This window comes from Rhinopithecus bieti, unplaced genomic scaffold, assembly GCF_001698545.2.
Source record: "Rhinopithecus bieti isolate Rb0 unplaced genomic scaffold, ASM169854v2 scaffold_39746, whole genome shotgun sequence".
Lineage (NCBI taxonomy): Eukaryota > Metazoa > Chordata > Mammalia > Primates > Cercopithecidae > Rhinopithecus > Rhinopithecus bieti.
Genome location: NW_016816960.1, coordinates 648,652 through 663,312, shown reverse-complemented (window position 1 = coordinate 663,312; position 14,661 = coordinate 648,652). Strand labels below are relative to the sequence as shown.

Sequence of the window (14,661 nt, the reverse complement as noted above, 5' to 3'; positions counted from 1 at the left end):
CTATCTATCTATCTTGATATATATGTATCTATATATAACATCTCTCACACTTTGTTAGGTTAAATAAAATGAAGCTCCCTGGGCCAGGCGCGGTGGCTCAAGCCTGTAATCCCAGCACTTTGGGAGGCCGAGACGCGCAGATCACGAGGTCAGATGGAGACCATCTGGCTAACAAGGTGAAACCCCGTCTCTACTAAAAAATACAAAAAAGTAGCCGGGCGAGGTGGCGGGCACCTGTAGTCCCAGCTACTCGGGAGGCTGAGGCAGGAGAATGGCGTAAACCCAGGAGGCGGAGCTTGCAGTAAGCTGAGATCCGGCCACTGCACTCCAGCCTGGGCGACAGAGACTCCGTCTCAAAAAAAAAAAAAAAAAAAAAAAAAGCTCCCTGATTTGATCAGATATTCAAAAAACAAATTTCAAATAAAAACAACCTTTCACAGTATTTAAGGTTTAAGGTACAAGGTAGCCAGCTGACAGATAAGGTTTTGTTGCTCATTTATGATAATGAGGGAATCAATGCAGAGAAGATAGGTCTCTCATAATAAGATTAACAAGTTGATTAAATAAAAGTCTGTTTCAATGCACAGGACTTCAGACTAAATAAATAACTCATAACCTAGATCTCATTCCGTAACAGTTTGCTTCTTCCTTGCCCAGTTGTACTTAATCTAAAGTAAATGTTTACTTGATATACATTTTTATCACATACATTTAAATGTATTTTAAATACGTTTTTTGATATTGAAATGTTCTCCAATTTTCTCTCTGTGGTGATTTTATTATTTGTAACCTTATGAAATTCTTTTCTATTAAAAAAACAAATTATGGGCTGGGCAAGGTGTCTCACGCCTGTAATTCCAACACTTGGGAGGCTGAGACAGGAGGATCACTTGAGACCAAAAGATCAGGACCAGCCTGGGCAACACAGTCAGACTTTGTCTCTACTAAAAATTTAGAAATTAGCTGGACATAGTGGTGCATGCCTGCAGTCCCAGCTACTTGAGAGGCTAAAGTCAGGAGGACTGCTTGAGCATAGGAGGTCAAGGCTGCAGTGAGCTGTGTTTCCACCACTGCACAGCACTCCAGCCTAGGCAAGACCCTGCCTCAAAAAAATAAGCAAAAACCCAAATTTTGAATCAGTTTTCTTTTACAATGGCTCCAAAATTTAATTTCTACCTTTAACTTAATTCAACCTAAATTTCCTGTTCAGTATCTGAAGTGACGATCTAGTGTTACTACCTATAAACTTAACAGTTTCTATAAGATAGTAAAAAGGAATAAATTTAAAGCTGAAAACACCAAGGACTCTAGTTATTACTTAAATGATATTGAATACAAACATGATAATAACAATGACAAGGGTAACAAATTTTATTTCCCAAATCACAGAAGCTAGCAAAAAGTATTCTCAAGGCTGACCTCTTTTTATTATGGCTTTAGTTAATACATTTTTGTGGTACAGACTTTACAAATCATTTAGGACACAAAACATTTCCCTTATTCAGAAAAATCAGGAAGAGGCTGGCATTGCAATTAATGAAGGACAACAGTGACCTCAATCAGAAAACAATAAGGAGGATGACATTCTGGGAGACTGCTTTAGAGACAATACCTCTAATCCTTTCAAGCTATATAAACGACTGGTATATGGCTTCAAATCCTCTTATCTTTGGCATTAAAATGAAGGAATTTGACTTTCCTTTTTAGCTGGGACCACAGGCAGATGTCACCACACCAAGCTCATTTTTTAAGTTTTTGTAGACGCAGGGTATCCCCGTGTTGTGCTGGCTGGTTTTCAACTCCTGGGCTAAAAGTGATTCTCCCACCTGGCCTCTCAAAGAACTAGGATTACAGACATAGCCACTGCACTCAACACTTTACATTAAAAAAAGACAGAGTGTCTTGCACTGTTGCCCAGGCTAGAGCACAGTGGCAAAATTTTGGTTCACGCCAGTATAGAATTCCTAACTTCAAGCAATCCTCCCATCTCAGCTTTCCAAAATGCTGAGGTTTTAAGTGCCAGTCACTATTTACTCTAAATAACATCTTTTTGTACAGGTAATGTTCATTAATAAGTGGCTCTTTGACTAAATAACTTTTATTTTTGTTTTTTTAAATCATAGCACAGCAGGGACACTAGCAGGGAGGATGAAAATTTCCTCTAAGTAAAATCTTGGGGTCCAAGAAAGTCAAGTATTTTGCCAAGTGCAGTGGTTGTCACCTGAAATCCCATCACTTTGGGAGGCTGAGGCAGGCAGACTGCTTGAGCCCAGCAGTTCGCAACCAGCCTGGGCAACATAGTAAAACTCCATCTCTACAAAAAATAAAAAAATTAGTTGGGTGTAGTGGTGCACACAAGTAGTCTCAGCTACTTGGGAGACTGAGGTGGGAGAGGGATCACCCAAGCCCAGGAGGTCAAGGTTACAGTGAGCTGAAAGCCTGTCTCAAAACAAAAAACTAACAAAAACACCTTCCAGAAATGGTTCTTATGCTGTATTTGTTTTCCTTGGGGGAAAAACTAAAAAATAAATAAATAAATAAATAATTCTAAAACCAGAAGGGCTTCATAGTCCAAAAATTGGGCTACGTACAATTCAGTGCTTCTACTGTTCGGTACACAGGACCCTTAGAGAAGCTCTCTCACAACAGGCTTAACTGAATTGTTACCTTTCCTCCTGCTGTGACTGTTTCTTCATCCTGCTCATCTGCAAAACCAAAACACACAATTCATTTTCAAAACAGGTAAATGTTCTTTGGGTTATTTGGAAAATTAATGGTCTAAGAACTGAAACTGGACAAAGAAAAGGAATGAAATAGAGCATTATAAAAGCAAAATCACTCTGAATAATTCACTAAAATAGAATTTTACACAGAATCACAGACGTAAATAGAAATTCAAAGCGGCCGGGCGCGATGGCTCACGCCTGTAATCCCAGCACTTTGGGAGGCCGAGACGGGCGGATCACGAGGTCAGGAGATCGAGACCATCCTGGCTAACACCGTGAAACCCCGTCTCTACTAAAAAATACAAAAAACTAGCCGGGCGTGGTGGCGGCGCCTGTAGTCCCAGCTACTCGGGAGGCTGAGGCAGGAGAATGGCGTGAACCCGGGAGGCGGAGCTTGCAGTGAGCTGAGATCCGGCCACTGCACTCCAGCCTGGGCGGCAGAGCGAGACTCCGTCTCAAAAAAAAAAAAAAAAAAAAAAAAAAAAATTCAAAGCAAAGATCATTAAAAATTTCAAACAGTAGGGAATTTAATTACTACTTGAGCTAATATCATAGTCATGATCTTAATAACAGACACAGGACTTGATTATGATTCTTGTCTCCTGGGTTTTGCTAAAATAACAACATTTTGGGTTCCAAAAGAATTGAGTAAAGAATGATGAGTAAAAAAACAAGTGATAACCAATCCCTTACTAACCTTAGTAAGACAATGCCTTCTGAGGATACAGGGCTCCGCATGAGAGAAAGCCCAGGTAAAATTTCTAAACTAGACAGTTGATTTCCACAGTGAAAAGCAAAACTGCCAGTACAGAATAGGAAAGAGGTAGTATTAAAGAACAACAAATTACATTATTATATGTCTGTAATATTTAAGCTTTTTATGACTACTGTGACAGCTGGCACTAGGTAAGGCATGATGAAGCTCAAAAAGAACACGGATGCTGGGTGCAGCAGTGCACATCTACAGTCCCAGCTACTCTGGAGACTGAAGTGGGAGAATCACTCAAGCCCAGGAGTCCAAGTCCAGCCTCGGCAACACAGCAAGATCTTATCTCTTATTTTTAAAAAAAAAAAAAAAAAGGGTAGGGTGCGGTCGCTCACAGCTATAATACCAACACTTTTGGTGGCTGGTACAGGATACAGCAAAAATAAACAGAAATTTATCAGATTTTGAAAAATGCTATATAAAGAATAAACATGAATATATTAGAGAGGAAGTGGGTAGACGGATACTTCAGAGCAAGTAAAGAGGTGTCTCTGAAAAGGTGGCCTTTAAGTTGAAATGTTAAGAGATGAGAAAGACAAGGTAATTATTCCACAGAAAGGAAAAAAACAAATCAAAGGGCCTCCAGTTGGATTGGCTTGGTGACTTCACAAAACAGAAAGCCACTATGAAAACGCATAAAGGCTGAGCAAAATAGACAAACCACAACAGCAAGTGCAGTGATACAAAGCATTGGCAGGAAACATAAGACAGACCAGGACCGAAATTGGGATTCTGCAAAATATTTGGAAAGAGGTTACTGAACCTCTTTAAATCTCCATTTCCTCATCAATAAAACAAAACAGTTTAATAGTGAAGTGCAAACACAACGTAGAACAAGATCTGACAACTACTCATGCCACCCAGAGATGGACATGGTGGCTTAACGTGTGAGTTAGTCACAAATACTTGCTAACAAGGAATAGGCGATTCTGGATGTGAAAAAAATACGGTATTAATTACGAGTAGGAGTTCTGCAGCTCTGCATAGTGACTATTTTTATCTAGGAAGTAACTAACAGAAAGAAATCTAGGTAAGGCTGCCAAAAACAAACACTTGGTACATTGGACAATGGTAAACCATAGGATAACCAACCTCTTACTAGAAACTATTAGTTTGACTTAATAATCTCTCCCATTACTCAAATTACACATTTTTAGTCTGACAAGTTTCATTCCCCAAGGTAGTCTTGGTACTCAATGGAAAGATACTTCTGATAATACTAAATTAGCTGATCCCTAAATGGTAATATTCAATAAATGTTCTCTTCCTTCTTTCAGATGTGAGAAAATACGCTCCACACCAAACAACTGAATCCTTCAGAGACCTGAAGAATCAAAGACCTGTATTTGACGAGGTAGCATATAAGGCAGAACACAGAGCAGTTAAAACAACAGCTCTGGTCAGGCACGGTGGCTCACGCCTGTAATCCCAGCACTTTGGGAGGCTGAGGTGGGTGGGTCGCCTGAGGTCAGAATTTCAAGACCAGCCTGGCCAACATGGTGAAACCTTGTCTCTACTAAAAATACAAAAATTAGCCGGGCATGGTGGCAGGTGCCTGTAATCCCAGCTAGCTGGGAGGCTGAGGTAGGAGAATCACTTGAACCTGGGAAGCGGAGGTTGCAATGAGCCGAGATCACACTACTGCACTCCAGCCTGGGTGACAAGAGCGAGACTTCGTCTCAAAACAAAAAACAAAATACAACAGCTCTGAGAACAAAAATTTACAGTTGATGGATCACTATCCAAAATACCCACTCATATCTTCCATCAATAATAATTGTAATTGACAGGTGGGAAAGCTCACGCCTGTAATCCCAGCACTTTGGGAGACTGAGGTGGGTGGATCACCTGAGGTCAGGAGTTCGAGATCAGTCTGGCCAACCTGGTGAAACCCCATCTCTACTAATAATACAAAAATTAGCCGGGCATGGTGGCACGTGCCTGTAGTCCCAGCTACTCAGGGGGCTGAGGCAGGAGAATCACTTGAACCCGGGAGGAGGAGGTTGCAGTGAGCCAAGATCGTGCCACTGCACTCCAGCCTTGGTAACAGACCGAGACTCCGTCTCAGAAAATAATAATGACTGCAATTTATTCAAATACAGAATTCCTTAATTAGAAGATAGAATTGGTGTCTCATTTTCTAAAAGAGGAGATCTTGAAAATCCCTTTCAGGTTTAAAATTCCATAAAGTCAAACATTTAGTATACACTGAAAACATTAGGTTCTCCTTTACAAGTGAATAAAATAAATCAAGGCTATTGTCTCATCCACAACTCTCCAGAACAAAGACGTTTAAAACTACCCCTATTTAATTTTTCAAGAGAACAAGTGATTATACTTTTCTCTATTTTCCTGCAAAATCACTCAAGAATTACACCTTGTGAAAATGTACTCTAAGACTTGGAAATACTAGGAAAAGATGATGTCATTCTCATTTCATACTGCTTAGAAACTTTAATTTGACTTACAAAGTATTAACACTCCACAGATTTTTGTTCTAACAATACAATATCAATTTGCATACTATGTTACAAAAACAATTCTTTCAGTGACATTTGAAAAAGTACTTTAATTAGAACTATTTCGTTAAAACTCATATTCACGGCCAGGCGCGGTGGCTCAAGCCTGTAATCCCAGCACTTTGGGAGGCCGAGACGGGCGGATCACAAGGTCAGGAGATTGACACCATCCTGGCTAACACGGTGAAACCCCGTCTCTAATAAAAAATACAAAAAACTAGCTGGGCGAGGTGGCGGGCGCCTGTAGTCCCAGCTACTCGGGAGGCTGAGGCAGGAGAATGGCGTGAACCCGGGAGGCGGAGTGAGCTGAGATCTGGCTACTGCACTCCAGCCTGGGCGACAGAGCGAGACTCCGTCTCAAAAAAAAAAAAAAAACTCATATTCATATTCAATTACAATATTACCACCTTTGCTAGTTTGTAGAAAAATATGCTCCAACAGGGGGAGATCACTAAGAATGGCAACAATGGATCACAGGAAATGAACTTTCCTACAACAGTAGCTACCCAAATCATAATGGCACTAAGAGTAAGCCACAGCTAATATCCTGCAGTGGTTAAGCACAAGTCTCACTTAAGAAAGGCGTATCGGCCAGTCATGGCGGCTCACGCCTGTAATCCCAGCACTTTGGGAGGCCGAGACAGCCGGATCATGAGGTCAGGAGTTCGACACAGGCCTGATCAACATGGTGAAACCCCGTCTCTACTAAATATACAAAAATTAGCTGTGCGTGGTGGCGCGTGCCTGTAATCCCAGCTACTCAAGAGGCTGAAGCAGAATTGCTTAAACCCAGGAGGCAGAGTTCGCAGTGAGCCGAGGTCGTGCCACCGCACTCTGCCCTGGGCAACAGAGCGAGATTCTGTCTCAAGAAAAAAAAAAGAAAGGAGTGTATCAAGCTGGGCATGGTGGTATGTGCCTACAATCCAAACTACTTGGAAGACTAAGGTGGGAAAATCGCTGGAGCCCAGACGTTTAAAGCTGTGGTGGTCTATACTACGCCACTGCACTCCAGGCTTACCAACAGAACAAGACCTTGTCTCTAAAAAACAGATAAAAATAAATAAAGAATAGACTATCAAAGGAGATGACATATTCAAGAGAGAAAGCACAGACCATTGTATATTTTTTGGGGGGGTGCTTACCTAGATCCGCTACAGTTCCTCCTTTAACAGGTGTATTTTCACTATCTTTCTTTAGGTTCACTAGAAAAACAAAAGAGTTATGTTTATGTGGGAAAGTTGTACTTCTTTTTAGAAAGAAAACAGAATAGGACATGATTAAACGACATGCATCTCACTACAACTGCAACACAATTCAATATTTTCAGGTAAAAATCATAAGTCCAGATATGAAATATTTAGTAGATCATATTCTAATTACCCAAGCACCATGTATTTTCATCATAAAAGTAAACAATACAAAATACTCAACAAAACATGAAAATAATCTTTCAATCCCTTCCATAAAGTTTTTTTTATTGAAGTTTACGTTGCATTTGTTTTGATTCTCACTTCTATTCCATTCATTCATTTAAAAAAAAATTAAGGAAGAACTAATACCTTTTCAGTTTGTTTTGAGACAGGGACTCAGTCTGTCGCCCAAGCTTGAGTGCAGTGGTACGATCATGGCTCACCGCAGCCTTGACCTCCCAGGCTCAAGCGATCCTTTGATCTCAGGCTCCTAAGGAATTAGACTATGGGCACATGCCACCATACCTAGATAATTTTTTTATAGTAACACGGTTTCACCATGTTGCCTAGGCTAGTCTCAAACTCCTGAGCTCATGCAATCCACTCACATCAGCCTCCCAAAATGCCGGGATCACAGACATGAGCCACTGCGTCTGGCCAAACAATCTTTTATACATCCATATGGACGTCAAAATATATCCTGAGGGTTTTTTAACTCTATGTAAATGTTATCAATACTGTGCTTAGTTCTTAGCACTGACCTTCTTTCCACGTAAGAACTTCGAGTTACATTACATTTCTTTCATTTTTACAAGTCCACTGTGTCCATGGGTGGATGTAAGTTAACTGGCCCTACATTTGTGGAAATCATGTTTATTTTGAATATTTCACTGTTCAAAAACATTCTTTTGTAATTATCATTGTGGGCACACGTAATTATTTAAGATAAATTCTAAAAATAAAACACTGCAACTAAAGGTACGCATTTTAAAATTTTAAAAACACAGTCAAGGCCGGGTGAAATGGCTCATGCCTGTATTCCCAGCACTTTGGGACGTTGAGGGAGGTGTATCATTTGAGGTCAGGAGTCTGAGACCAGCCTGGCCAACATGGTGAAATTCCGTCTATACTAAAATACAAAAACTAGCTTGACGTGGTGGTGTGCATCTGTAATCCCAGCTACTTGGGATGCTGAGGCAAGAGAACCACTTGACCTGGGAGGTGGAGGTTGCAATGAGCGAGACTGTGCTACTGCATTCCAGCCTGGACAATACAGCAAGACTCAGATTCAAAAAAAACAAACAACAACAACAAAAAAATACAGCCAAATTGTGTTAAATGTCTTCATTAATTTACACTTTCCATCAACAGCATTTGATAGTACTCATTCCTCAAAACTTTCACACTTTTCCATCTACCTTTTAGGTTTTGAAAATCTTATTGATGCAAACAGTGATCTGAAGAACTTGCATATCTTTAAGTGACCATCTGTTCACACACTTCTTGGCCATGTATTTCTAACAAGTTACCAATCTGACATAAGCAACAGTAAATACTTACTCTAAGGAGTTCAGACTCTTTATACATTTTTAGGATTCTAGTCCTTTCTTAAATGGGTAAATACTTTCTCCCCCGCCCCAAAAAAAACCTGTTTAAAGTGCTAAATTTCTTGTATTTTAACCTCAACTAGTTAACAGTGATTCTAAATATATTTGATGAGCTAAACACATAGTAACAGAAAAAAATATGTGCCCATAAAATTCTTATGTTGAAACCCAACTGTAGTGTCCTGGCATTTAGAAGTGAAGCCTTTGGAAAATAATTAAGTCAGGAGGATAGGCCCCTCAAGAATGGGATTGATGCCCTTATAACTGGGTGTAATGGCTCATGCTTTTAAGTCCTAGCTACTAGGGAGGCTGAGGCAGGAGAAACGCTTGAGCCTAGGAGGTGAAGGCTGCATGAGTTATGATTGCACAGCTGTATTCTAGTCTGGGTGGCAATGCAAGTATGCACTTTTAAATAATTAATTTTATGTTAGGTGAAGTATATCTCAATTAAAACAATGCTATATTATGCATAAAATCATACACTGGAAAATTGAATGCCTGTTTTCTACTTCACCCTTAGCATCTGTCCCTGTAGTGGTTGAAAAAGTCATCCAGGCGCAGTGGTTCATGCTTGTAATCCCAGAACTTTGGAAGGACAAGGCAGGCGGATCACCTAAGGTCAGGAGTTCCGACCAGCCTGGCCAACATGGTGAAAGCCTGTCTCTACTAAAAATACAAAACTTAGCTGGGCATGGTGGAAGGCACCTGTAATCCCAGCTACTAGGGAGGCTGAAGCAGGAGAATCACATGAACCTGGCAGAGGTTGCAGTGAGCAGAGATTGTGCCAATGCACTCCAGCCTGGGCAACAGAGCAAGACTCTGTCTCAAAAAAAAAAAAAAAAAAAAAGGTCAGGCACAGTGGCTCACGCTTATAATCCCAGCACTTTAGGAGGCTAAGGTGTGCAGATCACTTGAGGTCAGGAGTTAGATCAGCCTGGGCAATACACTGAAACTCTATCTCTAATAAAAATACAAAAACTAGCCAGACATAGTGGTGCACTTCTGTAATTCCAGCTACTCGAGAAGCTGAGGCAGGAGAATCACTTGAACTCAAGAGGAGGAGGTTGCAGTGAGTCGAGATCATGCCACTGCACTCCAGACTGGGTGACTGAGCAAGATGCCGTCTCAAAAAAAAAAAAAAGGGGGGGGGGGGCGCCAGGCGAGGTGGCTGATGCCTATAATCAGCTTTGGGAGGCCGAGGCGGGTGGATCACCTGAGATCAGAAGTTCAAGACCAGCCTGGCCAACATGGCAAAACCCTGTCTCTACTAAAAATACAAAAACACTGGCCAAGCGTGGTGGCGGGCGCCTGCAATCTCAGCTACTCAGGAGGCTGAGGCAGGACAATCACTAGAATCCTGGGGGCTGAGGTTGCAGTGAGCTGAGATCACACCACTGCACTCCAACCTGGGCAACAGAGCCCAGACTGTCTCAGAAACAAAACAAACAAACGTCTACAACACTAGACTCAAAAACGGTACAACACATGTCCTTTTCAAGTAGTACAAGCAAACGTTCACCAAAATAAACTATATGCTGTGTAATAAAACAAGTATGAATAATTTTTTTATTTTTGAGACAGAGCTTCGCTCTTGTCACCCAGGCTGGAGTGCAATGGCGCAATCTCGGCTCAATGCAACCTCCGCCTCCTGAGTTCAAGTGATTCTCCTGCCTCAGCCTCCTGAGTAGCTGGGACTACAGGTGCCCACCACCACACCCAGCTAATTTTTTGTGTGTGTTTTTAGTAGAGACGGGGTTTCACCATGTTGTCCAGGCTGGTCTTGAACTCCGGACCTCAGGTGATCCACCCGCCTCGACCTCCCAAAGTGCTGGGATTACAGGCATGAGTCACCGTGCCCGGCCAAGTGTGAATAAATTTCAAAAGACTAGATTTTCAGTGAATGATTTTGGGTTTTTTTGAATCAGGGTCTCACTCCTTAGCCCAGGCTGTAGTGCAGTGGTGCGATCATGGCTCACTGAAGCCTCAATGTCCTTGGTTTCCAGCAATCCTCTCACTGAACAGCTAGGACTACGGGGAAAGACCACCATGTCCAGCTCTGCCATAGATTTTAATTAGGAATTAACTACAAAATAAGCCAGACATGGTAGCTTGCACTTTGGGAGGCTGAGGCGGGCAGATTGCTTGAGCTCAGGAGTTTGAGACCAGTTTGGGCAATATGGCAAGATCGTGTCTCTACAATGAATAAAAATTAGGCAAACGTGGTGGTAAGCACATGCATCCCAGCTAAAACGAGAGGCTGAGGTGGGAGGATCACTTGAGTGAGCAGTGAGTCATGACTGTACCAATGCACTCCAGCCTGGGCGACAGAGCGAGAGACCCTGACTTTTTTTTTTTTTAATTCCAGGAATGCAGAGTTGATTCAACCACTACAAAAATCACACAATGTAATTAAATAATATTAACTGATTAAAAGGAGAAATATCATTACATCAGTGGATACTGAAGAATGGTATCAAAATTTGGCATTCATTCATAAAACTCACAAAATCCAGGAAGAAAGCTTCCTGAAATTGATGAAACATCTATTGTGTGATATCACACGTCATGGTAAAATATAAATGTGCTCTTTCGAAGACAGAGAAAAAAGCAAAAATGTCTGCTTTCTAAACTGCTATTAAAATTATAGTGGAGGTATAACGTAATTGGAGGTTTGTATAATAGAAAATCCTAAGAAATCTACAAAAAAGTGCCAGAATACATGATTTTTTAAAAAAGAAACAGAATACACGGTCAAAAATTAAGGAATATTAATTCTCTTTCTACATACTAGCAAAACATAAGTGGAAAATTTTAAACTTTCAGTAACAAAAAAAATTGAGATATAAATTTAACAAAATGTGAAAGACCTCATAATAAAACATACAAAACACAGAAGAGGAAAAATTACATTAAATCCTGGTGCTAAGACTTACATGGAAAAGCTAAGAGCTATAATAGCAAAACAATATTGAAAATGTGAACAAAAGTTGAAGTTTACTCAATTTCAATACTTACTAAAAAAAAACTATTAACTCAGGCCCTGTGGTATTAAGTACAATGAGATGGTTAGAATAGAATACTGAATCTAAATGTAGACATGTGTGATGATTTTCAACAAAGGTATCAAAATAGTTCAATGTGAGAAGTAGTGTCTTTTCAGCAAATGGTGTACAAACAACTAAATACCTATGTGGGGATTAAAATAAACTTCGACCCGTAATTCATAACATCCTCAAAAACAACTTTAAATTGGGTCACAGACCTAACTATAAAAGCAGAAGGCATAAGCCTTCTGCAAGAAAACACAGAAAAACACATTTACAACACTAACATAGGCAAAAAATTTCTTAGGACACAAGAAGTTAAGAGCACCTGTCCTCCAAAAAAAAAAAAAGTGTTGGCCGGGCGCGGTGGCTCAAGCCTGTAATCCCAGCACTTTGGGAGGCCGAGATGGGCGGATCACGAGGTCAGGAGATCGAGACCATTCTGGCTAACACAGTGAAACCTGTCTCTACTAAAAAAATAAAAAAAAAAAAAAACTAGCCGGACGAGGTGGTGGGCGCCTGTAGTCCCAGCTACTCGGGAGGCTGAGGCAGGAGAATGGCGTGAACCCGGGAGGCGGAGCTTGCAGTGAGCTGAGATCTGGCCACTGCACTCCAGCCTGGGTGACAGAGCAAGACTCCATCTCAAAAACAAAAAAAGGTGTTAAGAAAATGAAAATCCAAGCAACTGTGAATAGGGGCTTGAACTGGTTATACTTAAATTCAGAAAAATCAAATGCTTGAATGGTGTAATTTATAAATTCACTAGAGAACAGAAAACCAATAAAAAGGACAACTACCAATTCTCCTGCTTATTTTTTTTTTATCCTTTAATCCCTCCATCTGGATGTCAAGAACTGCTTGGGACACTTTCCTTGCCATCTTTGTCACCTTTAGCCTTAGTGCTTTAGCCTTTGACCAGACAACACACCATCAGCTGAGTGCAAAATACAGATAGACCAATGCTGATGAGCCTAGCTTCTCCTGGTATTCTTAACTGTCCTGTATGTATATACATATGTATATACATATATACACCCAGTGCCCATCTTATACATATGTATATTGCCCTATATGTCTATACATATGTATATTTCCTATGTGTGTGTATATATATACATACATATGCATATTGCCCTACATGTATATACCTATGTATATATACATATATACCCAGTGCCCATCTTAATTATTTATCAACTGCTCTGTCTTTAGTGCCATATAAACCATATAGTCTTCTTTATCAACTGCTCTGTTTAGTGCCATATAAACCATATAATCTTCTCTTATTTTTAACTGTATACTTCCTGAGTTTTAGCAACTCATCTTACTTTTAGATCCAGATGGCTTCCTATATTTTACAAATTTCTCAACAATGTACAAATGTACAAATAATGTTCTGGTTTTCCTAGGCTTTTATAATATTCTTTTCTGTCACTGCACAAGTTTAGCACAGGAAAGATAGTTATATGCTTCATACACATCTTAATCTAAATCCTAGATTTTTTTTCTACTTTTCATTATTTTCATGCTCACAGAATAGTAAAATAAAAAAGAGATACCTTATAATTTACTACAATCCTTCATCTTAGGCTGTTTTGAAGAAATTGTAATTCAGCTTCTAATAACCAGAAAAAGTTCTAATTCCTCCTATTACTTCAATAAAGTATATTTTAAAAAAAAACTACTAATAACTTTAATGACTTAGTTTCTAGTCCCCAAATTTTAAATCTCCACTTTCTAGATTCCAGTGAAATTCTATAAACTCAGATGATTAGTATGAGAGTTATAATTCACCAACTGATATATAAAGTCATATATATAGTCTCTTATTTACAAGCTGCACCCACAAAGATGGGTGGAGAAGGCTAATAAATCATAAAATGCCAATCATAGGTCTTTACTTTTTAAAGTATGCTAGAGCTTATTTTTTTTTAAATCTGATCACTGGCTCACTGAGGACACAAACATTTAATGGTCAATAAAAAATACCTTATCAATATTTAAAGAACATTTTGGCTTTTTTATGTTTGTTGTTTTTGTTTTTGAGACTGAGTCTCACTCTGTCGCCCAGGCTGGAGTGCAGTGGTATGATCTCAGCTCACTGCAACCTCCACCTGGGTTCAAATGATTCTTCTGCCTCAGCCTCCACAGTAGCTGGAATTACAGGCATGCACCACTGTGCCTGGCTAATTTCTGTATTTTTAGTACAGATGGAGTTTTACCACGCTGGCCGGGGGGGTCTTGAACTCTTGACCTCAAGTGATCCCCCTGCTTTGGTCTCCCCAAGTGCTGGGGTTACAGGTATAAGCTACCATGCCCAGCCCACTCTGAATTTAATTACATTGAATAGAAGTCAGGTCAGAATTTACAGAACTGGTAACTAAGGTTCATCACACTTAGAAGAAATTCATTACTGGAGATCTTCAAATCTACATTCACATAAAGCATTCCCTAGAGATTTCAGTGAGTTAAACTGTATATAAGTACATACTCCACTTTTTCATATGAATATGATTCTGTTGCAATTTAAAAACCATTAATTTTGGCCGGGCGCAGTGGCTCAAGCCTGTAATTCCAACACTTTGGGAGGCTGAGGTGGGCGGATCACGAGGTCAGGAGATCGAGACCATCCTGGCTAACACGGTGAAACCCCGTCTCTACTAAAAATACAAAAAACTAGCCGGGCGTGGTGGCGGGTGCCTGTAGTCCCAGCTACTCGGAGGCTGAGGTGGGAGAAAGGCATGAACCCGGGAGCCGGAGCTTGCAGTGAGCTGAGATCGCGCCACTGCACTCCAGCCTGGGCGACACC

General features: G+C 40.4%; 1 protein-coding gene across 1 annotated transcript in view; it reads right to left on the bottom strand.

Moving 5' to 3' along the window:
* Positions 1-14,661, bottom strand: part of SMARCC1 (SWI/SNF related BAF chromatin remodeling complex subunit C1) — a 198,641-nt gene that overhangs the window by 101,158 nt on the left and 82,822 nt on the right. The window contains 2 exon segments of the mRNA XM_017855727.1: positions 2,668-2,705; positions 7,154-7,213. Of these exon segments, the coding sequence (XP_017711216.1) occupies positions 2,668-2,705; positions 7,154-7,213 (98 nt within the window).